Genomic DNA, 27,793 nt, shown 5'->3' with positions numbered 1-27,793 from the left:
TGGGAACCTCCATGTGCTGCGGGAGCGGCCCTAAAATAAGGCAAAATGACAAAAAACAAAAACAATATGAAAAAGAATGTGTAGCTATAAAGATATAGATATGTCTGAATCACTGTTCTGTACCCGAGAAACTAACACAACATTGGAGATTCACTATACTTCAATTTTTAAATTTTTAATGTAATTTTTTTGTTTGCTTTTTTTTTTTTAGGGCCGCACCTGTGCTATGTGGAGGTTCCTAGGCTAGGGGTCGAATAGTAGCTGTAGCCTCCAGCCTACACCACAGCCACACTCGCCGGGTCTGAGCCGTGTCTGTGACCTACACCGCAGCTCATGGTAACGCCGGATCTTTAACCCACTGAGCAAGGCCAGGATCAAACCTGCGTCCTCATGGATACCAGTCAGATTCATTTCCCCTGAGCCACAGTGGGAACTCCTGAGAACTGGATTTTTATCACAAGTAAGAGTGCTTCCTAGAGTGTGGACGCCTAGTGCCAAGATACTGGATATATCCAGGACGTGGGGTGTTTGTCAGGCTGGGGCTTTGGGTTCAAACCGGGCCACTGATGGAGTTGAGGCTGGAGAGGCGGGGAGGGACCAGACCACCCACGGAGCCTCCGACACCCTTGTCCTGAGAGCGCTTGGCGGCCCTGGAGGGGAGATCCCATCAGACTTAGTGGCGAACTTGCTGGAAAGGGCCAGACGGGTTGAGAGGCTCAGGGAAGAGAAAGCGGAGGCCAAGGCTGACGTGTCCCCGTGTCGCTCATCTCAGCAGGTGCCCCCGGCCCGGCCCCGCATGAGTGCCCAGGAGCAGCTGGAGAGGATCCGCAGAAACCAGGAGTGTGGACGGCCTCTCCCTCGCCCAGCCTCCCCCGGGCTCCTCAGCCTGCAGAGGGCGCTGTCTCCAGCCAGACGCCAACCTGACACGGAACCAAAAGTGAGGGGCAGTGGGGCTTCAGTTCTTGGTTTGGAGCCTCAGTTTTCCCTTCTGTGAAATGGGGATGTTTCCTTTGTCCTTCCCTGGAATGGGATTCCAGATTTCCATGACTTGTACCTGTGCTGAAGTCAGCATCCTAGCTCCCTGAGGAAAGGAGAACAGGATGGGCCAGAGACAAGGTCTTGGCAGCCCTCTCCTTTCCAGGGGTGGGGGCGGGGGGGGTGTCCACAGACCTGGATTAGGAGCTCAGTTTTGCTTTTCAGTTGCTATGTGTTATCAAAAGCCAAAAAAAAAAAAAAAAGATTAAAAACTTGAGCAAGTAAGGAAATCAATTTTATTTCATTTACTCTTATTAGCTTCGGCCAGGCCTGCAGAATGCAGAAGTTCCTGGGTGGGGGATCCAACCCACGCCATGGCAGTGACAATGAGGGATCCTTAACCTGCTGAGCCACCAGGGAACTCCAGGAAATTGATTTTTTTTTCTTTCTTTTTTGGTAGTCTCTGGTCCATGGGTCAAATCTGAGCCAGAGCTGTGACCTACACCACAGCTGCAGCAATGCCACATCCTTAACCCACTGCCCTGGGCTGGGGATCAAACCGGCGCCTCCACGAAGACAAACTGGGTCATTAACCTGTTGAGCCACAGTGGGAACTCCAGGAAATCAATTTTATTCACACGGTTACCAGGGGGAGAACCCTCCAGGTCTGAAGATCAGGGTGTCTGGGCAAGATGGTTTCATCATAAACTTTTCTCGGGAGAAATTAGACAAGTCATAGGTGGGGTGATTTTATCATTTTTATGGTGGGGATTGTTTAAAGCGCATCTCAGTCAGCTGAACAAGCATTTATCTCTATGTCTAGCTAGTTTGGGGGGACAGAGAGTTCAGCTAATCATTTACGACAAAAGGAATGTGAATTTGGAAGGTCTGTTTCTGGCCTTGTTACAGACAAACAAGGAGGGCAGCCATCTGTGAGTCTCTCCATGAAAATCCTAATAAAGTCAAGTTAACAAGAAAAAAAGGGGAATTTTTTTGGAGCCCAGCAGGATTATTACCTGGGAGATAGACTCTCAGAAAGCTCTGAGATGAGTTCCTGTCGTGGCTCAGCGGGTTAAGAACCTGACATAGTGTCCGTGAGGATGTGATTTGAGCCCTGGCCTCGTTCAGTGGATTGGGGAATCTGGCCTGGCCACAAGCTGCAGTGTGGGTTGCAGATTCGGTTTAGATCTGGCATTGCTGTGGCTGTGGCATAGACTGGCAGCTGCAGCTCCCATTTGATCCCTAGCCTGAGAACTTCCATATGCTGTGGGTGTGGCCATTAAAAAAAAAAAAAAAAAAGCTGAGAATTGTCCTGTCTGTTAGAAGTCGAAGGTACAGTCATAGACATTTTCCAGACAAAGGATCTTACATAAAAATGACATTTGCGGAGTTCCCATCGTGGCGCAGTGGTTAACGAATCCGACTAGGAACCATGAGGTTGTGGGTTCGGTCCCTGCCCTTGCTCAGTGGGTTAACGATCCGGCGTTGCCGTGAGCTGTGGTGTAGGTTGCAGACGCGGCTCGGATCCCGCGTGGCTGTGGCTCTGGCGTAGGCCGGTGGCTACAGCTCTGATTCAACCCCTAGCCTGGGAACCTCCATATGCCGCGGGAGCGGCCCAAGAAATAGCAACAACAACAACAACAACAACAAAAAGACAAAAGACAAAAAAGACAAAAAAAAAAAAAAAAAGACATTTGCCATGTTTGGGGGGGGGCAATTTTCTCTCTTCGCTAAGCTCCTTCACTTCATCCTCAAAATGAGGACGTGAGGGCTTCCTGGGGGAGGAATTCTAATGCTCCAATTCCTTTGCAGCCTGCCCTGGGACACTCAGGAGCCAGAAATGGCTCAGAAGCTCTGGGTCCTGGAGCAGGTAAGGAATTGGAGATCCAAACTAGAAGCAAGAAAGTCAACAAAAGGGTGAGGAGTAGCATTAAGTATTAATGTCTCCTGAGTACTCTTGAGTACCAGGGTATGGATGGCAGAACATTTCAGAGACGCTTGAATTCCTGGGGAATGAGAAAGCCCTAGTTCACAGCGGTTCCACCGTTGCTGTCAAACTCTGCTCCTCTGTCGGGAAGTTTTCGGGCAATTGGACTACAGATCCCATAATGCACGCAGACTTAAAAAGAGGGTCTCGCCCTGTTCAAAATCCTTTAGAGCCATATGCTAGGGACTACAACTCCCAGAAGGACACGCTCTGCACCGTGGTCCTCACCTTACAGGCAAATTATTCAAGGCCACCCCTGCATCTTCTTTTTTCTAGTCCGAGGAACACGACCCCTTATTTACCAACATCTGAGGGTCACCGGGAGCGAGTTCTCAGCCTCTCTCAAGCCTTGGCTGCTGAGGCGTCACAGTGGCACCGAATGATGACAGGTGAGAATGGGCTGGGGACCTTGGGCTCCTGGGTGTTAGGGAAGAGGGAGTCTGGAGGCCCGGAATCCTAGGTCCTGGTGGGGAGGGGGGTCCGACGACCGCCAGAAACCCTCTGCCTTGGTAAAGAAAGAGCTGGACAGGGCTTGGGGGTTCCAGACCCCAGTAGGAGGGGACTGGATCCCAGGACTGCCGTGTCTGGGGAGGAGAGGACGGGGAGCCTGGACTCCTAGGTTTGAGAGGAAAGTCCTGGGTGTCGGGACTTCTGGGTCCCAAAGTTTGCCATTCTCGTTCTCCGTCCGTCCTCTCCAGGTGGCAGTTTGGACTCTCGAGGAGACCCTCTTCCCCCTGCGTCGCCACCTCCGTCAGATCCCACGCCCTGCGTGTCCTCGCCCCCAAGATCTCCTCCAGTGGCCAGTTCCCACTCCACGGGGTTCTCCCACCGAGGGACTGGGCGCGACGCAGGCCCGGCCTCTTGGGAGCCGACCTGGGATTCCGGGACCGCCCCTCCCGCGCTAACCCCAGACGAGGAGGCGTGGCCTCTGAGAGTCACGCTGCTACAGTCCAGCTTCTGACCCGCCCAAGCAGGGCAGCCAATCAGAGCTGGAGGGCGTGTCCCGGAGGTACTTCCGGGACAGATGGAGCCTCTTCCCTCACCTGAGGGCGTGATCTGGTCCCCTCCCGGTGGCCGAGGAGTGGCTACTTTGGCCAAAGTTTGATTTTCCCAATACTTGTCCAAATTTGGATTAAAACATTGAACTCTTAGTCGATAACTTTCTGTCTGTTTGGAGTTGTGACACCGGTGTCTCGAAGAGGTAGAGCTGGAGTGGTGAACTCCTGGGTCCCGCGGGAGGAGGGGACAGCGGACTCAGCTTTGTGTGTCAGAGGAACGGGGGGAGCTCGAGGTCTGGATTACTGAGTCTGAGGGAGGAGGGGGCCGGCGACCTGGATTCCTGGGTCTGAAGGAAGAGAGGACCCGGGACCTGGACTTTGGAGTCCAAGGTCCGGCAGAGGGGGCCGGACTCCAGGAATCCCGAGTTTGAGGGTTGGGGGACCGGCCTCCTGGGTCTGAGGGAGGAGGGGGCTGGGGCCAAGTTCCAGGCTTCTGGCTTTCCTGGCAACGCCCCCGGGGCCGGGCTTCAGGATCCAGCCCCTATTTATGGTTCGACCCCAAGACCTCACCGGACTTCAGAGGGGGATAGAAGCCTCGAGTGAGTGTGAGTGAGTGGCCGAAGGAGACCTTCTGACGCGGGATGGCAACGGGAACGCGCTATGCCGGGAAGGTGGTAATCGTGACGGGGGGCGGGCGCGGCATCGGAGCTGGGATCGTCCGAGCCTTCGGTGAGTGGGGTCTGGTCGGCTCTGAACAGTGGAGTCTGGGAGCGGAGGGACCCGGGGGCTAATGGGTGTGGGACGAAGTATCTTCTGTACTGGAATCTAGATTCTTGTCTCGTAAAATCCAATTTGCAAAGTTAACGAAGGGAAGGCAGAGGTGGCCTGGGGCCTGAGATTGCGGCGGATTTTCAAATGCCATTGACTCCCTTTCTCTGGGTCTCAGCTATTGCTACAGAATGGGGGGCCGGGGGTGGTGGTTGAAGGAATATGTCTTTTGGAGGTTTAGGGTTTACTCTAGAACCCAGGGATGGAGACTCAGGAGCCCCAGAAGTCACCTGGAATAGCCAAGGAGAAGGCTAGGCTTCTGCCTTTTGCCCTACGGGATCATCATGAGACTTTGGGGTCACGAGGGGAACAGAGCTGGGGCGGTGGTGGGGGGGGAACGGCCCTGTTCCGGGTGGCCACAGAGGGCAGCAGAGATCTTCACCAAGGTCTCTGCAGGGCTAACCTATTCCCTGTCTATTCGCAGTGGAAAGTGGCGCCCAGGTGGTGATCTGTGACAAAGACGGTGAGTGAGGGTCCCCCAGTCCTCAGCCCACTGCCTCCTCCCTTAGATTCAAGAAGAATACAGGCCCCAGCACCCTCCTCCCTCAGACCCAGGATCCAGCCCCAGCCCTCCTCCCTCAGACCCAGGATCCTGGGCCCCCAGCCCCTCCTCTCTGAGACCCAGGCTCCAGCCCCCAGCCCTTCTCTTCCTGCAGAGTCCACTGGTCGGACCCTGGAGCAGGAGCTGCCTGGGTCTGTCTTTGTCCTCTGTGACGTGACTCAAGAGGATGATGTGAAGGTGAGCGCGTAGTTTCTGTCCCTCCCCGTCCCCCTCAATCTCCAATCGTTCTCTCTCTCCCTTCACCCCGGGCTTTGCACATGCTATTCCCTCTACCCTTCCCCATCTCCTGGCTAAATGACACCTGCCCCCAGAGTCTCAGCTCAGTTTCATCGCAAAGCTTTCCTAACTCGGCTGGCCACGTCCTGTGTCTGCCGAGAAGATTCTCCTCTATCTCCCAGGCCTTCAAGGCCCCTGGTCCCTCCTGTCACATGATCTGGATCCAGTAAGAGTTCTCCTTCTCCCAGGGTTTCTCCCCTTCCCTTCATCTGCTCCCCCATCCCCCACCCTCCTGGGTCTCTGGAGTAGTGAGCTCAGGGTGTGTGTCACCAGCCCTCTGGTCTCTGGCACCCTGGCGTCCAGTCTCCTCATCTCCTGCCATGCCTGGCGATTTGGGGTCGGCCCCCACAATGTCCTGTCCCCTCCGCGGTGACTCCGCTTCTGCCACGTCTCACTTGGGGGAGCCCAGCAGGGGCGCCAATGCTGTTCACTCACAAGACAGCTTTCTCCTCAGACCCTCTTTCTGAGACCATCCGCCGCTTCGGCCGCCTGGACTGTGTGGTCAACAACGCCGGCTCCCGTGAGTTGTCAACCCGCTTCCCGGGCTCTGTCCCATTGCTGCTCTGTGTCCCCAGGCCTGTGCCGCCACCTCTTTATGCCTCAGTTTCTACATTTCTAAAATGACAATGACCACCACTGTCCTTGCCATTACAGGGTGTTGAGAGTATTAAATAGTGTAACTGGGCGGAGTTCCCGTCATGGTGCAGAGGAAATGAACCTGACTAGGAACCATGAGGTTGCGGGTTCAGTCCCTGGCCTTGCTCAGTGGGTTAAGGATCTGGCTGTGAGCTGTGGTGCAGATACGGCTCGGATCCCGTATTGCTGTGGCTGTGATGTAGGCCAGAGGCTGTAGCTCCGATTCGACCCCTAGCCTGGGAACCTCCATATGCCACGAGTGCGGCCCTAAAAAAAAAAAAAATTGTGTCACTGCTCAGCCCCCTAATCACCCTAACTGTCTTGGGCAGACAGCGTCCATCTTGCAGCCTCCGTTTTGGTTTGGTTTGGTTTGGTTTTGGCCATGGCATGCAGAAGTTCCAGGGTCAGGGATTGAATCTGCGCCACAGCAGCAATAATGCCAGGTCCTTAGTCTGCTGAGCCACCAGGGAACTCCAACCTCAGTTTCTTTAAAGTGAGGCGGATGGCTCTTTTTTTCTGTGACTGTGAACAAGTACGCTTGGCCCAGGGCTTACAGGTCTTGGTGTGGAGGCTTTGAAGGGAAATTGTCATCTGTTTCATGACTACCCTTTATAAGAATGCCTCACATTGGTAAAGCGAGGCTCAGCGAGGTGAACTGATTGGACTAAGGTCACACAGCAAGGCTGTGATGGAAAGATGCCTTTCTTACTGGCTGGACAACTTTGAGCAAATTGATTTACCCTCTCCGGGCTGCAGTTTCCTTCTCTTGTCAAGATATAAAGAGATGGCAGGTACTAGTTCATCCATTCTCTCTATGTCCTTTGGCCTTTCAATAGATGTTTACTGAGCATCCGCTATGCCCATGTTCTTTCCTAGGGACTGGGGATGTAGCGGTAAACAAAACAGACGAGGCATTTCTGTCCTCGTGGGATTCATGTTCTAGAGAAAGGAAACAGATAAAAAAAAAAGACAGCTATCTTTCATCTTCATTATTCACCCTCTGGCCCCAGGCAGGACTTGGGGCGCTTTCCCAGTATTCACGGACATGCGCAGAGAGGCTGACATCTGTGTGGCCTGTAGCACTTTTTCCCAGCTAAGGTCAGACAAGGTGATACTCTGCCCTCCTGGGTTCAATCCTCAAACAGAATTTCCCAGAGGGGGGAGATGAGAGAGGGCAGGGGCCGTTTGAAGAGCTCGCTCTGGGGCCAGTTGGATGGAATCCATCCCAGTGCTGACACCTGCGAGTGGGGCAGCCTGAGGCAAGTCACATGACATTCCTGAACCTGGTTTCCTCATTTGCAGAATAAATAAAATAGTCTTGCAGGAGGAGTTGTTTTTAGGATGTAAGATTATAGTCTGTGTTAGCCACAGGGCTCTCTATACGTATGTGCATGTAAACAAACACACATATGGCCCGTCTGATTCTGTTCCCGCTGCCACAACGAAATGCCATGGACCAGGTGGCTTCAACAACATACGCATTTATTTTTCACGGTTCTAAGGGCGAGGAGGTCCAAGATCAAGTTGGAGGCAGTTGCTGGGACCTCACACAGTGGAAGAGGCAAGGGACGGCTCTAGAGTCTCTTATTTTTTTATTTGTTTGGCTTTTTAGGGCCCCACCTGTGGCATATGGAAATTCCCAGGCTAGGGGTGGAATCCGAGCTGAGCTGCCAGCCGACACCACAGCCACAGCAACTCAGAATCCGAGCCGTGTCAGTGACCTACACTGCAACTCATGGCAGTGCTGGATCCCCAGCCCAATGAGCGAGGCTGAACCCCACTCCTCATGGTGGGGTTCGTTTCTGCTGAGCCATAATGGGGACTCCTGGAGTCTCTCTCTCTCTGTTTGTTTGTTTTGTTTAGTTTTTTGTCTTTTTAGGGCTGTACCTGCGGCATATGGAGGTTCCCAGGCTAGGGGTTGAATCGGAGCTGTAGCCGATGGCCTACACCACAGCCACAGCCACGTGGGATCCAAGCCATGTCTGCGACTACACTTCAGCTCATGGCAACGCTGGATCCTTAACCCACTGAGCAAGGTCAGGGATCAAACCTGTGTCCTCATGGATGCTGGTCAGATTCCTTTCCGCTGAGCCACTACGGGAACTCCCTGGACTTTCTTTTGTAAGGGCACTGATCCCATGCAAGAGGCCTCCATCCTCAAACCCAATCACCTCCCACAAATCCCCACCTCCAAACACCATCACATTGGAAGTGAGGATTTCAACATATGAATGGAGCAGCTCAAACATGCTGCCTGTAGCAAGTAGATATTGTTATGTAATATCATATTTATGTTTCCCCCTAGGAGCAATGGGTCAGTATTCACTAACTCAGTGTTTGTCCTGACTTTATAGACTAAAACTGCCTCTGATAAGAATTGGTTGGGAGTTCCCATCCTGGCTCAGTGGTTAACGAATCTGACCAGGACCCATGAGGTTGTGGGTTCGATCCCTGGCCTCGATCAGTGGGTTAAGGATCCGGTGTTGCCATGAGCTGTGGTGTAGGTTGCAGACGCGGCTCGGATCCGGAGTTGCTGTGGCTCTGGCGTAGGCCGGTGGCTACAGCTCCAATTTGACCCCTAGCCTGGGAGCCTCCATATGCCGAGGGAGTGGCCCAAGAAATGGCAAAGAGACAAAAAGAAAGAAAAAAGAAAGCATTGGTTGTATATACTAGCATGTTCTGGAGTGATAAAAGCTATGAAGAAAAATAAAGCTCAGAGTTCCCTGGTGGCTCAGCAGTTTAAGGACCCAGCATTGTCACTGCTGTGACTCGGGTCACTGCTCTGGAGCAGGTTTGATCCCTGGCCTGGGAACTTTCACAAGCCAAAAATAAAATTAAAAAAGTAAGAAACAAAGCTGATGGAGGGCTTAGAGAATGACGGGGGCTCTTTCTGTCGGAGGATCCGGGGTCGCTTCTCTGAAGATGTTTGAACAGATCTCTGGAGGAAGCGAGGTCACAAGCCCTGGATCTCTGGGGAGGAATAAGCCAATATTTCCTTAACTTTCCATCGTCATTTTCCCCCACTTCTCTGTGCCTTCATGCACTAGACCCCTAAAGACTTTGGAAGGTTCAGGGTCCATTTTTGCCACCTTTTTTTTTTTTCCCCCTCATTTTGTTCTTCTTCTTACTGTCTTTCCTGCTACTCTTCTCTTCTTTTTTTTTTTTTTTTTTTTTTTTTGGGTCTTTTTGCTATTTCTTGGGCCGCTCCCGCAGCATATGGAGGTTCCCCGGCTAGGGGTCTAATCGGAGATGTAGCCACCGGCCTACGCCAGAGCCACAGCAACGCGGGATCCGAGCCTCGTCTGCAACCTACACCACAGCTCACGGCAACGCCGGATCGTTAACCCACTGAGCAAGGGCAGGGATCGAACCCGAAACCTCATGGTTCCTAGTCGGATTCGTTAACCACTGCGCCACGATGGGAACTCCTACTCTTCTCTTCTGAATGTTGATTTGCTGTAATGCCCCTCCTTCCCCATTCCTTCTATTTATTTAACAAACACACTCCAGTACTAAGTGTCAGGCACCATATTGACTTGTGAAATTGTGAAGCCCAAAACCAAAGCGCTACCTTCATCCTATAGATGAGACAGCTGAGGCACAGAGAGGCCAAGTGACTTGCCCAAAGTCACACAGCCAAGGCATGGCGGGCTTAGATTTGAACCCAGACTTTCTGGCCTTGAGACTGCTTTTTCTTCTTTTGCTGTTTCTTTTAGGTTTTTTTTTTTTTTTTTTTTTTTTAATTTTTAGGGCCGCACCCATGGGATATGGCAGTTCCCAGGCCAGGGGTCGAATTGGAGCCACAGTTGCAGGCCTACACCACAGCCACAGCAACGCGGGATCCGAGCTGCATCTGCAACCTATACTGCAGCTCATGGCAACGCCGGGTCCTTAACCTACTGAGTGAGGCCAGGAATTGATCCCCCATCCTCGTGGATACTAGTTGGGTTCGTTATTGTTGAGCCACCATGGGAAACTCTTTTACATTTTTAATTGAAGTATAGTTGTTTTCAGTTTTATGTTAGCTCTAGCTATACGGCTGCGTGATTCAGTAGTTTTGCAGATCATATTCTGTTATAGGTTATTTCAAAATAATGGCTGTGATTTCCGGTGCTATATAGAATATCCTTGTTGCTTTTCTATTTTATACGTAGCAGTTTGTGTCTGTTAATCCTATGCCCTTAAATTGTCCGTCTCTCCTTCCTTCTCCCCTTTGGTAACCACAAGTTTGTTTTCTACATCTGAATCTATTTCTGTTCTGCATATGCATTTATTTGTATTATCTGTGAGATTCCACATGTAAATGATATTGTACAGTATTTGTCTTTCTCTGACTTATTTCACTAAGCATGATATTCTTGGCGTTCCCATCATGGCGCAGTGGAAATGAATCCAACTAGGAACCATGAGGTTGCGGGTTCGATCCCAGGCCTTGCTCAGTGGATTAAGGATCTGGTGTTGCCATGAGCTGTGGTGTAGGTCGCAGATGTGGCTTGGATCCCGCGTTGCTGTGGCTGTGGTGTAGGCCGGTAGCTACAGCTCTGATTGGACTCCTAGCCTGGGAATCTCCATATGCTGCGGGTGCAGCCCTAAAAAGCAAAAAAAAAAAAAAAAAAAAAAACCCCAAAAAAAGTATATATATATATATATATATATATATATATATATATTCTCTAGGTCCATCCACATTGCTGCAAATAGCAATATTTCATTCATTTATTTAATTTATTTTTTTATTCTTTTTAAAGGCTGAGTGATACTCCATTTGTATATAAACCACGTCTCCTCAATCCAGTTGTGAGATTGCTTTTTTTTTCCCCCTGCGGCATGCAGCAGCCTGAGGTGGGATCTCAGTTCCCAGTCCAGGGATTGAATCTGGGCTGCAGCTGTGACAGCACCAAATTCTATCCACTAGACCACCAGGAAACTCCTGGAGCACATTTTCTAGTACCCATTATGCTGCTGCCTTACCTTTTCAGGATCTCTGACCCTCTCGTCTGCCACTCCCCACCCTGTGTTCCCCACCCCCCACCTCTACACCGCCTGCCACAGTGCCTACGGCCCTGTCCTGTTCTCTGTCTTCTCCTGGCACCCTCATCCTCTGCTCCTCTCTCTCTCCCACCCTACCCTTAGATCCACCTCTGCAGTGGCCTGAGGAGACCTCCATCCAAGGCTTCCGGCAGCTGCTGGAGCTGAACCTGCTGGGGATGTACACGCTGACCAAGGTGAGAGCTGGGGTCCTGGCCACCAGATCTGGGGGAGCCCTTGACAATCAGATTCTCAGACCCACTTTGTCTCAGAGCCAGAGGTTCTCTGTGTCTGCTTTGATATTATTCCAAAAGGGCTCATTCTCTGTAGAAAAGAAATGCATCTAGGAGTTCTCGCCAAGGCACAGCGGGTTAAGAATCCAACTGCAGCAGTTTGGGTCACGGTGGAGGTGCGGGTTCAATCCCTGGGTTGGTGCAGTGGGTTAAAGGATCTGGCATTTCTGCAGCTGCGGTGTAGGTCACTGCTGTGGCTCGGATTCAGTCCCTGGCCTGGGAACTTCCAGATGCTGAGGGTGAGGCCATAACATGTTTAAAAAAAGAGAGTTCCCACTGTGGCTCAGCAGTAATGAATCCAACTAGTATCCATGAAGATTCAGGTTCCATCTCTGGCCTCACTCAGTGGGTTAAGGATCTGGCATTGCCATGAGCTGTGGTGAAGCTTGCAGATGCGGCTTGGATCTGGCGTTGCTGTGACTGTGGTGTAGGCTGCAGCTCCAAATTGACCCCTAGCCTGGGAATTTCCATATGCTGTGGGTGTGGCCCTAAAAAGCAATAAATTAAAAAAAAAAAAGTCAGGGAGTGATAAATGCTACTCAAAAAAAGTGAAGGGAAGGAATGGGACCAAGAGTGATGGGCCAGTGTAAAGGCAATGCTATGAAACCTTTTATGGAGTTCCTGTCGTGGCTCAGTGGTAGTGAATCCGACTAGTAACCATTAGGATTCGGGTTTGATCCCTGGCCTTGCTCCATGGGTTAAGGATCCAGTGCCGCTATGAGCTATGGTTAGGTCACAGACGAGGCTCAGATCTGGTGTCGCTGTGGCTGTGGTCTAGGCTGGCAGCTGAAGCTCAGAATTAGCCCGAGAACCTCCATATGCCGCAGGTGTGGCCCTAAAAAGCAAAAGAAAAGAAAAAAACCTTTTATTATGTCATTTTGCAAGGACACACAAAAGCAGAGCGGATTATATACTGAACTCACATGCCCACCCCTCAGTGCTACAATCAACGTGCCGCCGTTCTCGGAGTTCTCTCTGTGCTGCAACGGGCTTGGGGGTATCTGGGGAGCTCTGGGAGGCAAGTTCAGTCCCAGCCCAACCCAGTGGGGTAAGGATCCGGCCTTGTCACAGCTTCATCTTTTCTTCACCTTTTCTGGAATATTTTAAAGCAAATCTCAGACATCCTGTGTCACCCAGCAATAACTTGGTATGAGCTTTACCAGGAAAAGTTTTTTTAAAAAGTGTATCTGCGGGCTCTTTGAGGAAGTGTGAGTACTGAGAAAGCTTCCTAAGAGGGGACATTTAAAAAAATTTTTTTGTTTTTAATGGCTGCACTGGCGGCATATGGCAGCTCCTGGGCCAGAGATTGAACCCCAGCCGCAGCCACGACCTATGCTGGGCAAGGCTGCATCCTTTAACCGACTCTGCTGGGCTGGGGATGGAACCTGCTCCTCCGCAGCAACCCCCGCCGCTGCAGTCGGGTCCTTAACCCACTGCACCACAGCGGCAATAAGAGGAGGTATTTGAGTCAGGATCCCAAGGGCAACTGTGATTCAGCAGAACAGCCGGTGCAAAGACCCTGGGGTGGGATTGCTTGGCGTGTAGTGGGCACAGCGAGGAGGGCCAGGGTGACTGAAGCAGATGAAGCAGGGAGAGGGCAGAAATTGAAGGCAGATGGTGCCGGGTCTGGGAAACCACGGAGGGGACTTGGCTTTGAGGCTGAGCGAGAGCCACGAAGGGGTCTGAGCCGAGGAACGCGAACGGGAACTGGCGCCCTCTGGCGGCCGCGCCGGGGAACTGATGGGGCGAGGGCTGAGGCCGGGAATCCATCGCGGAGGTGGTGACACGGTGGTCCAGTCGGTCCAGGCGGGAGGTGATGTTGGGTCCCAACAGGCCGCTGGCCGTGGATTTGGTGAGCAATGGTTCGATCCTAGGTGCGTTTTACAGGTAGACTTGTTAGGATTTCCTTATAGTCTAGATGTGGGGGTGAACTTGAGAAAGAAAGGTGTGTGGGCTGAGGGGTGTGGACGGATTTCCCCAGGCCCAGCCCCATCAACCCGCAGGACCGCCTTGCCCACCGCGGCCCTGGGAAGTCTGGGGAGGGTAGGTGGGCTGGGGGAGATTGGCATGTGAGATGCTCACCAGACGTGGGGGCTGTGGGTCCAGGGCGCAGTTGAGGCCTGGAGGCCTCAGTCTGGAACACTCAGCGTAGGGCTAGAAGGGCTCAGGAAAGCGAATGTAGGAATCCGCGCTGGGGCGCAGTAGGTTAAGGATCCCGCGTTGCTGCGCTGGGGCATGGATCATAGGCGTGGCTCAGATTCCATCCCTGGCCCCCGGGAACTTCTGTATGCCAAGGGGTGCAGCTGAAAAAGGAAAAAAAAAAGGGAGGAAAAAGTGAACGTGGATAGAGAGGCCACAGAGTGGGTCAGGAGTCGCCTGTGTGGGAAGGCTCAGGGGCCGAGCTCAAGATCTGATGCCGAGATGCTGGTGAAATATCCCCAGGCTATTGGAAAATACCATTCAACCAGTCTGTCGTGACTCCTGTCCCCAGTTTCTGTTTGCTTTCTATGCTTGGCACCTCTAAATAATAACACACATACACCGCAGCCCGTTAAAGGCGTATGTGTGTATGTGTGTGGATTTTTTCTCTGTCTCTCCCTCATTAGTTGCCAGCATTTAAAAAGAAAGAGAAGTTTCTCATAAACAACCAGATTTCTGGTTTCTCTCACAAAGTTGGCCAACCGGGCTTATGCGGGAGGTCTGCTAAGTGTACCCCAGGCCCCCCTCTCCCTATCGGCCTTCCTAACTCAGATCACCTGCGCGGGGCAGGTGCGGAAGCCCCATGTGGGAATCAGGGGTCTAGATCTGGGGCCCACCTGCCCAGATTCTCTGCCACCTCCTGCTTGTAATATCGGGCGAGCCCATCCTGGGACACCTGAGTTCTCTGATCTGTCGACCGAGACTCATTGTGGTAGCTAAGTTACAGCGTTGTCCTGAGCATTGGATGCGATTAAATTAAACACCCGCAAAGCCCTTAGAACAAGCCTGGCACAGAGTTTACCAGCTGTGGGTTTTATCGTATAATGTGACCCTTGCCCCGTTCTGTTTCTGGTGGCCAGTCCACCTCACTCTGTGGGCTCTGAGGGTCATATGGAGCCTGGGAGAAGTGGAAGGGAAAAGGTGAGGTTTGAGCCGAACCTTGAGTGGGTTCAGGAAAGGAAGTAAAAAAACAGGGCCAAGGGTGTTTCACTTGCCGAAAGAGTGTGCAAAGGCCCTGGGGCAGAAATCACCCTTGTGTATTTTAAGAATGAGAGAACCCCCATCTCCATCTTCCCTTGGCAGTTACAAGCATTTTGTTAAGCTTGTTCTTTTTTTCTTTCTTTCTTTCTTTTTTTTTTTTTTTTTGACTTTTTAGGGCTGCCCTCTAGGCATATGGAAGTTCCCAGGATAGGAGTCGAATCAGAGCGGTAGCCTCCGGCCACGGCCACAGCCACAGCAACGCCAGATCCAAGCCTCGTCTGCAACCTACACCAGAGCTCATGACAATGCCAGATCCTTAACCCACTGAGCAAGGCCAGGGATCAAACCCGCAACCTCATGGTTCCCAGTCGGATTCGTTAACCACTGTGCCACGACAGGAACGCCTAAAGACTTTGTTTTAACCTGACCAAGTTATGATTAGACCTCTTAAGAAAGTGAGCAGCGATTCCTTCATACCATTTCATACCCAAGCCCTATTTAAGTTCTCCCATGGAGTTCCCTGGCGGCACACTAGATTAAGGATCTGGCATTGTCACTGCTGCGGTGCGGGTCACAGCTGTGGTGTGGGTTCAATCCCTGGCCTGTGGAATTTTTGCATGCTGTGGGTGAGGCCAAAAAAAAAGGAAAATTCACCCAGTTTCCCCCAAATGTCTTATCCTAGCTGGTGCGTTCATACCAAGCTCTAGACAAAGTCAGCACACTGCGTTTGGTTTTTCAGTGGGCAACGACTTTTGTCTGCCAGTTTTTGCATCTATTCCAGCCCCTGAAATGTGGCTGTGGTAGAAAATCTGTCCCCCTGTGTAGGTTGCTGCCGTTGTCACTGTCGGTATCACTATAAGCATCACCACCAGCACTGCCATCACCGCCATCCTCATTGCCATCCTCACCACCATCGCCAGTGCCACCCCCCCACATCCTTTCATCGCCATCACCACCATCCCTGCCAGCACCATCCCCATGTCAGCATCACTGCCAGCATCACCATCTTCACCACCACCATCCCTTGGAAGCTCTTTAAATATCAATTCCGGACCCGATCCCAGGCTCCTGAGTCAGAATCTGGGTCTCTGGCCCCCTTGGGGGATGCTGACACCAGCCAAAGTTAGCCTTTCTCCCGAGTTCCCATTGCGGCGCAGCAGAAACAAATCCTACAAATATCCATGAGGATGTGGGTTGCATCCCTGACCTCGCTCAGTGGGTTAAGGATCCGGTGTGGCTGTGAGCTGTGGTGTAGGTCGCAGATGTGGCTCGGATCCCCAGTGGCTCTGGCTGTGGTGTAGGCTGGCCGCTGCAGCTCTGATTCGACCACCCCTAGCCTGGGAACCTCCATGTGCCTTGGGTGCAGCCCTAGAAAAGCAAAAACAAGAAACAAACAAACCAAAAAAACCAAGTTAGCCATTCTCGAGTTAGGCTAGAGAAAGCAATGGAGGAATTAGGGGGGTGTTTATGTGGTGAAGGAAATGAGGTCTTGTGGGGAGAAGGGTCCACAGGAGGTGTTTGGGCACAGGAGTGTCTCCCGTGGACTCTCAGAGCCGGATTGATTCTCGGAGACCTGTCCATTCATTCAGCTATTTATTCATCAAGGACTGAACGGGCATTGGTAGGTGCCAGGCAGCATTCTAAGTGCTGGGGTTACACCATGTGGTCCTTGCCCTTGTGGAATTTTCAGTCATGGGGAAGCCAGGTGTTACCACATAAATAAGAGACCAGTGTTTTCTGGTTTGTTCTCGGTGCCAGAATAGGCTTCTTGTATTCTTTTTTTTTTTTTTTTTTTTTTTGCCACACCCATGGCATGTGAAAGTTCCCAGGCTAGGGATGGAACCCAAGCCACAGCAGTACCCTGAGCCACAGAAGTGACGATGCCAGATCTGAGGCATCTGGTCTTGATCTCAAGAGCAATAGGGAGCCATAGAAGGTATATGAGCAAGAAAGGGATTTAATCCTGTTATCACTAACAGATCATTAATAATAATAGCTCACTTTGGCTCTTTTTTTTTAAATTATTCAATGAATTTTATTACATTTATAGTTGTCCAACAATCATCACAACCTAAGTTTATAGCATTTCCATCCCAAACCCCCAGCGCATCTCCCCCATCTCCCCCAACCTGTCCCCTTTGGAAACCATACGTTTTTCAAAGTCTGTGAGTCAAAGAAGTTCATTGTGTCCTTTTTTTAGATTCCACATGTCAGTGATAGCATCTGGTGTTGGTGTCTTATGGTCTGACTGACTTCACTTAGCATGATAATTTCTAGGTCCATTTGCTGCAAATGCCGTTATTTCTTTCCTTTTAATGGCTGAGTAATATTCCATTGTGTATATGTACCACTTCTTGATCCAATCCTCTGTCGATGGGCATTTAGGTTGTTTCCATGTCTTGGCTATTGCATAGAGTGTGGCAGTGAACATTGGAGGACGTGTGTCTTTCGAGTCATGGTTTTCTCTGAATAGATGCCCAGGAGTGGCATTGCTGGATCCACTCTGGCTCTTGTAAGAGGAACAAATCAGAGGGAACAGTGGGGTGGGGATTAGTATCAGGAGATGAGCACACCTGTGCAGGTGAGAAGAGGTGGCTTCCAGGACTCACCATCCGGCCCCTGTTGCTCCTCTCATCTCCCCTTGTCCCCCATTGCTGCCAAATGCACCGAGCCTTGTCCTGCCTCGGGGCCTTAGCACTTACTGTTCCCTCTGCCTGGCGTGATCATCTCTAAGAAATGCCCACAGCTCACACCTGGACTCAGCTGCTCAAATCTCACCTCCTCGAAGCCCTCCTGGGGCGCCTTGTTTGAAACTGCACCCAGCCCAACACTCCCGTTCATCCTCATCCTGCTCTACTTCTTGTTTCATGTCCTGAGACACACTCTAGAACATTCCACAGTGCACTTGTGTTTGTTTTCTTGCTGCCTTCCCATGGAACTTGGGCTCCAGGAGGGCAGAAATCTCTGTCTCGTTTCCTGCAGTATCCCCAGCACCTGGCACAGAGGGGGTCCTCCAGAAATGTTGGTTAAATGAATTCACGAGGCGGAGGGAATTGTATAGACTCAAGAGATCCTTGCTGATGGGTCTGATGAGAAGTTGAGGGAGAGCGAGGTTCTGGAAGAACCACAGGCCCCCTAGGTCTTGGCTGGAGAAGCCGGATGGGCATCGGAGGCTGGGAACCAGGGAGAGGGGCAGATTTTAGGTGGAGACAGTGGGGTGAGTTTTGCACTCAAGACACAGCGCTGGAAATGCCCAAGGGTGGCAGGTCAAGAGCTCCAGAACCGGGCTCCGAGGGTGGCAGAAACCAGCCAAAGGACGGCTCCCTTGGCAGAGCTGGGAGAGCGAGAGGCAGAGCCAAGAACCCCATCACTCAGGGCTGATGGAGTCAGGCCAGCGCAGGGCTGGTGCAGTCAGGCCAGCGTGAGGCTGCAGGGGGCGGGGTGGGGGGAGAGGCAGGCTGATAAGAGCCCAGCGAGTCCTTGAAGGAGGGGTAGGTGACCTTGGCAGTCGGTGGGGGAGGATGCCAGCCAAAGAATTCATGGAAGGGTTGGAAAGGGGCCACGGCCACATGGGACAGATACTTATTGAGCGCTAGCTGTTTACCCAGGGCTGGGATGAGGATGGCGAATAAACCTGTCCCAGCCTCCATGGACCTCACCTGTGCCAGGTGGGGGTGGGGAGGGAGGCCAAGGGCTGGCCCAGGAGCAGTGAGGATTAAGGAGGGAAAGGGGCCGGGGCAGGGCCCAGGGTGGGGGCTTGGGGAGGCGGGGTTTCAAGCTGGGAGAGTGAGGGGGGGAAGGGGCGGATGAAGGGAGGGTGGTCCCTGAGGAGGAGGCTGGAAGATTCGCCCCTGCCCCCTCCCCCAACCTTGGTTACTCCTGCTGATACTGTCTTCAAGTTCTTAGCACTTAGTTGTCTGAATGTTTTGCTGTTTTTGTTTGTTTGTTTTGCTTTTTAGGGCCACACCTGCGGCATATGGAAGTTCCCAGACTCAGGGTTGAATTGGACCTACAGCTGCCAGCCTACACCACAGCCACAGCAACACCAGATCCTCAACCCACTGAGTAAGGCCAGGGATTGAATTCACATCCTCATGGTTACTGGTCGGATTTGTTTCCACTGCATCACACCAGGAACTCCTTGGTGGTGGGTTTTGGTCCCTGACTGCCAGGCCACATATACTGACTCTGCCAGGTGTCACGTGACACTCTGGACGGCAGTCACCCCAGTCTTCTCACCTGGGTGAAGGGGCTGTTGATGGGACCTCCTAGGGCCACTGTGAGCATTAAATGAGCTAATCTGTATAAAGAGCTGAGAACAGGCTCTGGCACATCATAGATCCCCAGTATATTCATTCCTGGGAGTTCCCTGGTAGCCTAGCGGCTAAGGACCTGGCAATTGTCAGTGCTGGGGCATGGGTTCGATCCCTGGCTTGGGAACTTCCGCATGCCATGGGTGCAGTGAAAATAAAATGAATAAATAAATTCATTCTTTGATTCCAAAGATACTTATTGAGCAGCTACCACATGCCAGGCACCTTAGCATGCGGGGGGGGGATCAAAATAAATTTCAACTGTCTCTCCTGGGTTTTTGCATTCTGGTGGGAGAGATAGAGAATAAGCAAATACATAAGTAAAACATATATATGGCGTGTCATGGATGTGTGGCACAGGGAAAAGGGATCAGGAAGCAGGATGGGGACCCAGGGACAGGAAGGTGGCAGATTTAAATGGGCTGGTCAGGGGAAGCTCATGGAGAAGGTGACATTTGAACTGGACTTGAAGTTGCTCAGGGGTCAAGAGTGTCCCACTTTAGCCCTGACACTGTGGACTGAATGTCCCATGTGCCCAGAACTCCTTCTGTCTCGGTAAACTGGGAAAGTCGGTCGCCCTCAGAGCAAGTCAGGAAAGCTGCATCGGGAAGAGCATTGCAGGCAGAGGGAACAGCATGTGCAAAGCATCTGAGGTTGGGACACTCAGGTTGGCAGATACAGCACTGAGACAGGGAGGCTGTTTTGGAGGGAGTGGAGAAGGGGCTTGAGAAGGCTGGTGGGGTGAACTGGAGAGGGAGCCAAATTAGACTCCCACTCTCGAGCACCCCTTAGGGGAGCCGGCTTGTGCTCATTTGTCTTTAGTGGCAGGAACAGGCCCTGCCCAGCCAGCCCAGCCGGCCAAGGCAAGTGCGGAGGGGAAGGATAGAATTCGAGTTTATTCAAGGTCATGTGTCATGAAAGACTAGAGAGACGCAGTGGGAGGAAGAGAGAAGGAAAGACAGAGGGAGAGAGTTGAGAAGAGCTAGTTTAGGGATTTCCTGGTGGCCCGGCAGGGGCAGGGGGGGGCTGCCCTGGAGACTTTGGCAGAATATGGGGTACATTTCATGAAGGCTTCCCAGGTCAAGTTTGGACCACAGAGCTCTCCTGAAAACCCAGAGAGGAGTTCCTGTTGTGGTGCAGTGGAAATGAATCGGACTAGTATCCATGAGGATGAGGGTTCGCTCCCTGGCTTTGCTCGGTGGGTTAAGGATCCAGTGTTGCTTCGAGCTGTGGTGTAGGTCGCAGACTCAGCTTGACTTTGGCGTGGCTGTGGCTGCGATGTTGGCTGGCAGTTGCAGCTCTTGTTCAACCCCTAGCCTGGGAACTTCCATATGCTGCCGGTGCGGCCCTAAAAAGCAAATATAGATAAATAAATAAAACTCTCTTTCCCGGGAGTTCTTGTCATGGCACAGTGGTTAGCGAATCCAACTAGGAACCATGAGGTTGGGGGTTCGATCCCTGGCCTTGCTCAGTGGGTTATGGATCCGGCGTTGCCGTGAGCTGTGGTGTAGGTTGCATATGTGGCTTGGATCCCGCGTTGCTGTGGCTGTGGCGTAGGCCAGTGGCTACAGCTCTGATTAGACCCCTAGCCTGGGAACCTCCATATGCTGCAGGAAGCAGCCCTAGAAAAGGCAAAAAGACAAAACAAAAACAAAAACTCTCTTTCCCTCCGTGGCTGAAAGAGAGTCTCCTCATTTTTGTAAAATATGCAGCCATCTTGGTCTCTCTTCTTCTTAATTACTATTATTTTGGAGTTCCTGTCGTGGCTCAGGAGAAACAAATCTGACTAGCATCCAAAAAGACACAGGTTCGATCCCTGAAGTCACTCAGTGGGTTAAGGATCTGGCATTGCCGTGAACTGTGGTTTAGGCTGCAGACACGGTTTGGATCTGGCATTGCTGTGGCTGTGGTGTAGGCTGGCTGCTACAGTTCTGATTTGACCCCTAACCTGGGAACCTCCATATGCCTTATGTACAGCCCTAAAAAGGCAAAAAAAAAAAAAAAAAAATATATATATATATATATATATATATATATAATTTTGGCTGTGCGGTAGTTCCCTTCATGGCTTAGTGGTTAACGAACCCAACTAGGATCTATTTTGGCTGCACCTGCGGCCTATAGAGATCCTGAGGCAGGAATGGAAGCAGTGCCACAGCAGCTACCCTGGCTGCTGCAGCGACAGCACTGGATCCTTAACCTGCTGTGCCACAAGGGAACTCTACATTTTTCTATCTTGTTATGGGCAGGAGTTTGAGCAGTTTACAAATACCTAGAGAGGAGTTCCTGCTGTGGCACATTGGGATCAGCGGCATCTTGGGAGCAGTGGGACACAGGTTCGATCCCCTGCCCACTGCAGTGGGTTAAGGTGGCTATAGCTGTGGCTTAGGTCACAACCGCAGCTTAGATCTGCTCCATATGCTGCGGGGCGGCCAAAAAACCCCAAAACAATAACAACAAAAAACGTGGAGAGAGGGGGCAGAGACCCAGAGGAAGGGGGACAGGGACACAGAAAGAGAAAGAGAGAGGCAGGCAGTAGAAGAGACAGAGAGAAAAATCCCTTCCAGACAAGGAGAGACTCAAGGGCTGAGACCGAAGGCAGACCAGAGGGGGTACCGTAGAGCCCAGGAGCTGTCCCTTCGAGGCACCCAGATCGACAGATCAGCACACCAGGGAGATGGCCCCAGCCCCAGACATCAAGATGTGTTTGAGCAGGGCGGGGGGCAGGACATCCAGGGCTCAGCAGCTCCCTCTGCCTCTGTCTCCCCAGCTCGCCCTCCCTCACCTGCGCAAGAGCCGAGGCAACGTCATCAACATCTCCAGCCTGGTCGGGGCGATCGGCCAGTCCCAGGCAGTTCCCTATGTGGCCACCAAGGTACGCGGCCATGGTACCCCCCTGCTTCTTCAGGACCCCAGCCCTGAGGCATGGCCACCTGTGATGTGTTGGCCTCAAGCGTCTCCCAAGAAATGGTGCAGCCCAACGGAAACCTGCAGAGCGGGCGCGCCTTCCCCATTCTGATGGCCCTGCTTGATGACCCCGGTTGGGAGGAGAGGACAAAAGGACCCTCATCTTCCCTGGTCTGAACCTGTCTCCCCGCCCGTCTTCTGCAGGGGGCGGTGACAGCCATGACCAAAGCCTTGGCCTTGGATGAGAGTCAATATGGCGTCCGCGTCAACTGGTGAGCAGCTCCCTGGGCCGAGTGTGGGGTGGGGTGGGGGGAGCCTTCAAGACTGGGGGGGGCGGTGTTGTTGCAGCCAACTTCCCTGATCCCCTCTGCTCCCTCACCCCAGCATCTCCCCAGGAAACATCTGGACCCCGCTGTGGGAAGAGCTGGCAGCATCAACACCTGACCCCAAGGCCAAAATCCGAGAGGGCACGCTGGCCCAGGTAGGAGTGGGGGCCCCATCCAGGTGGAATGGGGGTGGCGGTCAGGTGAGGGCCCCTTTTGACCTGCTTTTCCCCTCGTCTCTCCCCAGCCCCTGGGCCGCATGGGCCAGCCTGCTGAGGTGGGGGCTGCTGCTGTGTTCCTGGCCTCCGAAGCCAGCTTCTGCACCGGGATTGAGCTGCTAGTGACTGGGGGCGCGGAGCTGGGCTTTGGGTGCAAGGCGGCGCAGTGCAGCGTCCCCGCAGGGGCGTCTGTGATCCCCTAATCTCCCACATTTCCACCTGGGCCTCCCGGACCAGGGCTCTCCCATCGCAAACTCAGTCTCCCAAATTCCCCTTCCCACCTCTCAGCTGCTGCGCCCCCCCGCCCCCCGCCAGACTTTAAGCCCACTTACCAATGTCCAGACCACCCCACATCTTTCCATAAAAGCACTTTGCAGCCAAGAGGAGGGCATCGTTACATTTATTTTGGCCCCTTAAAACCCTAATCCTCGGAGTTCCCATCATGGCTCAATGGTTAAAGAATCGACTAGGAACCATGAGGTTGTGGGTTCGATCCCTGGCCTTGCTTAGCGGGTTAAGGATCCAGCGTTGCCGTGAGCTGTGGTGTAGGTCGTAGACATGGCTTAGATTCCGCATTGCTGTGGCTCTGGCCTTGGCTGGCAGCTGTAGCTCCGATTAAACCCCTAGCCTAGGAACCTCCATATGCTGCAGGTGTGGCTCTAGAAAAAGGCAAAAAAAAAAACCACCAAAAAACCCTAATCCTTGCCCTCCCCCATTTCCACTGGAGGCCTGGACCCCAGGGATTACGATTTCCAGAAGGCCTTGCGGCAGGAGCAACCCGGGGGCTCCTGGGAAAAGTATTGCCAGCCGGCTGCTACCGAGCAGTAATTAAACAAGCCCGCAGGGGAGAGTAAATCAAACTCTAATTTGGAAATAATGAAGGAGGTAAAGCAAAAAGGCCTCCCTGTTTATTCTTGGCCCTTAGGGGAAAGGAGTTTAGACCTCTCTGCCAGCAGAGTAGGAGGGTGGCCAGCCCCAAAAGTCGAGAAGGAAGAAAAAACCGGGGGTTGAAAATCCGGGGTCCGAGGAAGGAAGAGCTGGTGTCTGGATGCCTGAATTTAGAGGACTGGGAAACTAAAGGGGAGGTAGGAGGAAATTAAGTGGCATGACTCCCCGGCTGGGAGGTACCAAGTTTCCTCGAGGTGGGGGCCCCCAGGCTGGGAGGTGGAGCTGCATCACTGCTGCGGATTGGCCGCGGCGGGGGTGTGTGTGCAGCAATCACCAACTGGCCTGGGCGCGGCACCGCTAAGGCTCCAGCCAAGGTTGAGGGGGGAAGAGGGCTGGGGAGGAGGGAGGGAAGGCGGAGACACTTTGCTGGAGAGCGTTCAGGTTTGACCACCTGGGCCTGTGACTGTTAAGGCTGCGGGACAGAATTTGGGGGCATAGTGTCGCAGGGTAGAATTACGGAGACGCAGTGAACCAGGGACTGAGTTTGAATACACAAGAGGAACAATATTTTGGTGTCAAAGTAACCCCGATGCAGGAGTTGGGGGAACTCCTGGAAGGTTCGGGGGGACACAGTGACCGCGTGGCGTGGCGTAGGGGACACCGATGCGGGTTTGACCAGCTGGCGATTAGAGGGACCCTGCGGGGCTGTAATCGTCTAACTCTGCCTCTGGGGGTCCTGAAGCTGGGGAGACACTCCCGAAGGGGCATAAACCAGGAAATCCTATTCTAAGGGCTGCTCACGGAAGCCCTCTGATGAAGTGGGGGATTGAAATTTTACCACTGATGAAAAGAGGTGGTAGGAGGCAAGGTGAACAGTGTGGGTGTTTCTCTTTAAAAGTTACAAAGAATGCACACGTTATCTTCTCGTTGCAAAGAAAAACCTGTATTCAAATAGAGTATCCAGAGGGAAGCTCCTGCTCCATCCACACCTGCCGCCCTCTTCGGAGTCCCCTCCCTTTTCCCGCGCGTTTTTCCGTACTCTCTGCTCCCACCGATATTTAGAGCGGGGTTTGCTTTTCCCCAAGAATCGTGGTGCGTGAAGATCACTGCTTCCTGCGTTTCCCCTCTCTTATCTCGGGCTGCTGGCCTTTGTTAGCGCCCCGGAACAGTTCTGGATCTATTAAAACGCAGTTTGGAAGCCGTTGCACGCTGGCTCTTGCGCGGGGGCGGGGAGGAGGGTTCCCCCCCGGCCCCCCGCGGGTTCCGGCGCATGCGCTCTGCAGCAGGGCCCAGTTCCCCCTCCAGCGCCCTATAACTGGGAAGGCCTGGGCAGCCTAGGGCGCTGGGCTGGCCGTCATCCCACGCGAGGGGGCGTGAGCGGGGCGGAGCCGGAACGTCTTTCTCGCCCGCCGCACCCGGGCCGGGCACAGATCCCCGCCGCTCGGACCATGGCTGCAGCCGCCTTGAGGCAGGTGGGTTCGCGGCCGGGTGGGAGACCCTGCGGGGAGGCGCACTTCGGGTGGACCCCTCGCCCGTGGCCTCTCCGGCGTGGCACCCGCTCCTCCCGCACTCGGGTTCCGCCGCGGGGCGCCGAGGAGGAGGAGGCCCCGGAGAAAGCAGCACAAGGCCTTCCAGGCGGGGAGGGGGAGAGAGGTCAACGTTGGGAAGGGGACCCAGATGGGAGCCACACGGAGGGGAACGTGGAGGAGGAGCCTATAAGGAGAGAGCCGTGGGGCTGGGGTGGCGGGATGGGTTAGGAGGGAATAGGCAGCCGGTGGGGGAGCCGGGCTAAGACGCCCAGGACCTCGGACCCCTAGGGGTAGAGGTAGGAGGAAGGCATAGGGTTCAGTCTCAGGTCACTCATGGGAATTGGATCCAGCGCCCTGTTTTCTTGGAACTAAAGATAGATGTCTCATGTGTCCCTGAAACCTCTCATCTGGAACTCTCCACCCGGGGGTGGTGGTGGGGGACCGAGGCAGCATCTCCCTGTCAGTGACTGAGATCGTCCAGGCGAGAAGGGGACCCTCCGTTCTTACGGACAGGATGGCAACAAGCAGAGCTTCGGTCCGTGGTTTTAGAAAACAAGGATACAATACTAATAACTTGGTGTGTGTGTGTGGGGGGGGTGTCTTTACAACCCTTGACAGCTGCAGCCTGACGGTGGGAAAAGTGGTTTCTGTTAACTTTGTAGTTGACTTTATCTGGGACTCTTATCCCAGCCTGATGGAGAGCAGGGCAGACTTTTACTTTCTCAGAGTGACTGAGACAGGCTCGGACTGCCACCGAGGCGGGCTAGGCTTTGATGGTGACACTGCTGGGCTGTGGTGGGACAGTTCCGGGCAGCGATGGGGACAGTCTGGGTGATGATGCGGAGAATCTTGGGCTGTCATAGGACAGTCCTGGTTTCTTGTGAGACCTCGGCTATGGTGGGTCAGTTCTGCATGTCATGGGGATCAGTCCTGGGCTTTGACTGGGTCATGTGCGGGTTATGGTCCAGATGGTCCCTTGCTGGGACAAGGACAGCCCTGCTCATGATAGAGACCTTTCCCGGGCTGTAAAATGGGGTCAGTCCCGAAGTGTGAAGGACAGCTAAGCTATGATAGAGACAATCCTTGGCTTTAATGGTGACCTTCCTGGGCCACGTTAGGACAGTCCTGAGCTTTAACAAGAAGGCTCCAGCATGTTGGAGTCCTGCCCTGTGCATATCCACCCCCTCCCCCAGCCATTTCTCTTTTCTTTTCTTTTTTTGTCTTTTTGCCTTTTCTGGGGCCGCTTCTGTGGCATATGGAGATTCCCAGGCTAGGGGTCGAATCGGAGCTGTAGTCACTGGCCTACACCACAGCCACAGCAATGCGGGATCCAAGACACGTCTGCAACCTACACCACAGCTCATGGCAACACCGAACCCTTAACCCACGGAGCAAGGCCAGGGATCGAACCTGCAACCTCATGGTTCCCAGTCGGATTCACCAACCACTGTACCACGACGGGAACTCCACCAACCATTTCTCTTTTCTTAATTCAGCCCCAATCCTTGTACACTCTTTGTCCCCAAAGCCCGTTTACCATCGGAGATCTCCTCTGGGCCCCATCCCCCAGGGTTTGGGGTATCAGGGGGTGGATTATAACCTGCATCCTCATGGATACTAGTCAGGTTCATGACCTCCGAGCTGAGGTGAGACCCTTGCTCCTGGAGGAACAAGGTCGCTTCTTCCAGGGGGCAGGGTCTCTGTGGCCAGTGCAGGCTTATAATCTGAAAACAGTGCCTGGCGCTTTCCTCTCTGCCTTGTGGGTGTGCGGTCTTGCCTCTCCTCCCGGCTTCTCCTGGATATCTCAGTCTCTAAGCCTCCCTGGGACTGTTTCCCTCCAGGTGCTGGCATCGCTCCATCTCTCCCCATCTTTCCTCATTTCCCTCGGTCTCCTTCTTTTGCATTTGTGCTGTCATCGCAAGTCTGGTCTTTGTCTGTTTCTCCCCTTTTCCCTGTTCTCTCTCTCCTGGCTTCTCTTTATCTTGACTTCCATACTTTCTTTTCTTTTCTTTTAGGGCCACACCTGTGGCATATGGAAGTTCCCAGGCTAGGGGTCAAATCAGAGGTGCAGCTGCCGGCCTACACCACAGCCACAGCAACGCCGGGTCCTTACCCCACTGTGCAAGGCCAGGGATCGAACCCGCATCCTCATGGATACTAGTCAGGTTCGTTTCCTCTGAGCCACAACAAAAACTCCTCTATCTTTTTCTTATTCTTGCTCTTCCCTATTTTTTTTTCTTCCATTCTGAGGGCTGCTTTCCTGCCCACATGCTGGCTGTCTCCACCCTGCGTGTCTGTATTTTCTTCCTACGGTGGGTGTCCTGTCCCCTCCTGGGCAGCAGCTTGACCACAGGCTGGGGCAGGCTACACATCGCCACCTAGAGGCCATGCCTGGCACCCACACCCACACTGATCATCCCAGAAGCCTTCAGGCCCCACACCATCTGGCACCACTCCACAGACTTCACGGCTTAGATTTTAGGACAGTGCACCCCTGCACCCCCCGCTCCCCATGACTCACCTACTGACCAGTGACTTCTGCCGTTCACGTCCGTCCTCCGTTTCCCCAGCTCACAGGGCAGGAGCAGGCTAGGCTGTTCCGTGTCCTCAAACCTTGTGACACAGCTGCCTTCCCACCAGGCTGGAGAAAGAGGCATCGTGAGGTCAAAGACTACTGGGGAGAGGTCAGTCTCCTGGATGCAGCCAGACCTGCTCTCCCCTGCTGGCCTCGGGCAGGACCACAACAGACGTGTTCATCTGAGCAGTGCCCCTTGATGACTAGAATGGCCTCTAGGTCCATGTGACTGTCCCTCAGTCCTGGGATCTGAAGGGAATTAGAATCACTGGTGTCC

At 53.1% G+C, this 27,793-nt stretch overlaps 3 protein-coding genes and 1 long non-coding RNA gene across 10 annotated transcripts in view; 3 read left to right on the top strand and 1 right to left on the bottom strand.

The window, feature by feature from the left end:
• Window positions 1-4,118, top strand: part of PLEKHA4 (pleckstrin homology domain containing A4) — a 26,646-nt gene extending 22,528 nt beyond the window's left edge. Inside the window, 5 exon segments of the mRNA XM_013998606.2 lie at window positions 773-937; window positions 2,788-2,806; window positions 2,809-2,845; window positions 3,239-3,351; window positions 3,661-4,118. Of these exon segments, the coding sequence (XP_013854060.2) occupies window positions 773-937; window positions 2,788-2,806; window positions 2,809-2,845; window positions 3,239-3,351; window positions 3,661-3,923 (597 nt within the window). The 3' untranslated portion in view covers window positions 3,924-4,118.
• Window positions 3,991-22,905, top strand: HSD17B14 (hydroxysteroid 17-beta dehydrogenase 14). Its single transcript, XM_021094705.1, has 10 exons — window positions 3,991-4,163; window positions 4,524-4,689; window positions 5,213-5,251; window positions 5,445-5,527; window positions 6,065-6,146; window positions 11,396-11,487; window positions 21,847-21,951; window positions 22,188-22,255; window positions 22,368-22,464; window positions 22,554-22,905. The coding sequence occupies exons 2-10, from the start codon at window positions 4,602-4,604 to the stop codon at window positions 22,725-22,727; spliced, it is 828 nt and encodes a 275-aa protein (XP_020950364.1). The 5' UTR covers window positions 3,991-4,163; window positions 4,524-4,601; the 3' UTR covers window positions 22,728-22,905.
• The window catches only part of LOC106510565, a 17,467-nt gene continuing 642 nt past the window's right edge, over window positions 10,969-27,793 (bottom strand). Inside the window, exons 2-4 of the long non-coding RNA XR_001309152.2 lie at window positions 27,463-27,582; window positions 13,666-13,886; window positions 10,969-13,453 (exon numbers count right to left, since the gene is read on the bottom strand). This is a non-coding gene — a long non-coding RNA (uncharacterized LOC106510565). The remainder of the gene's footprint in view (window positions 13,454-13,665; window positions 13,887-27,462; window positions 27,583-27,793) is intronic.
• Window positions 24,539-27,793, top strand: part of BCAT2 (branched chain amino acid transaminase 2) — a 15,914-nt gene continuing 12,659 nt past the window's right edge. For 3 of the 7 annotated variants that reach the window (XM_021094702.1, XM_013998609.2, XM_013998608.2), the window contains exons 1-2: window positions 24,686-24,884; window positions 27,512-27,625. In XM_021094702.1, the coding sequence (XP_020950361.1) occupies window positions 24,861-24,884; window positions 27,512-27,625 (138 nt within the window). In that variant the 5' untranslated portion in view covers window positions 24,686-24,860. Of the gene's footprint in view, window positions 24,885-27,511; window positions 27,626-27,793 lie in introns of all 7 variants that reach the window. The other 4 variants (XM_003127278.5, XM_021094703.1, XM_013998610.2 and 1 more) reach the window with 4 other exon arrangements.

This window comes from Sus scrofa, chromosome 6 (assembly GCF_000003025.6).
Source record: "Sus scrofa isolate TJ Tabasco breed Duroc chromosome 6, Sscrofa11.1, whole genome shotgun sequence".
NCBI classification, from domain to species: domain Eukaryota; kingdom Metazoa; phylum Chordata; class Mammalia; order Artiodactyla; family Suidae; genus Sus; species Sus scrofa.
This window is presented reverse-complemented; position numbering and strand designations above follow the sequence as displayed.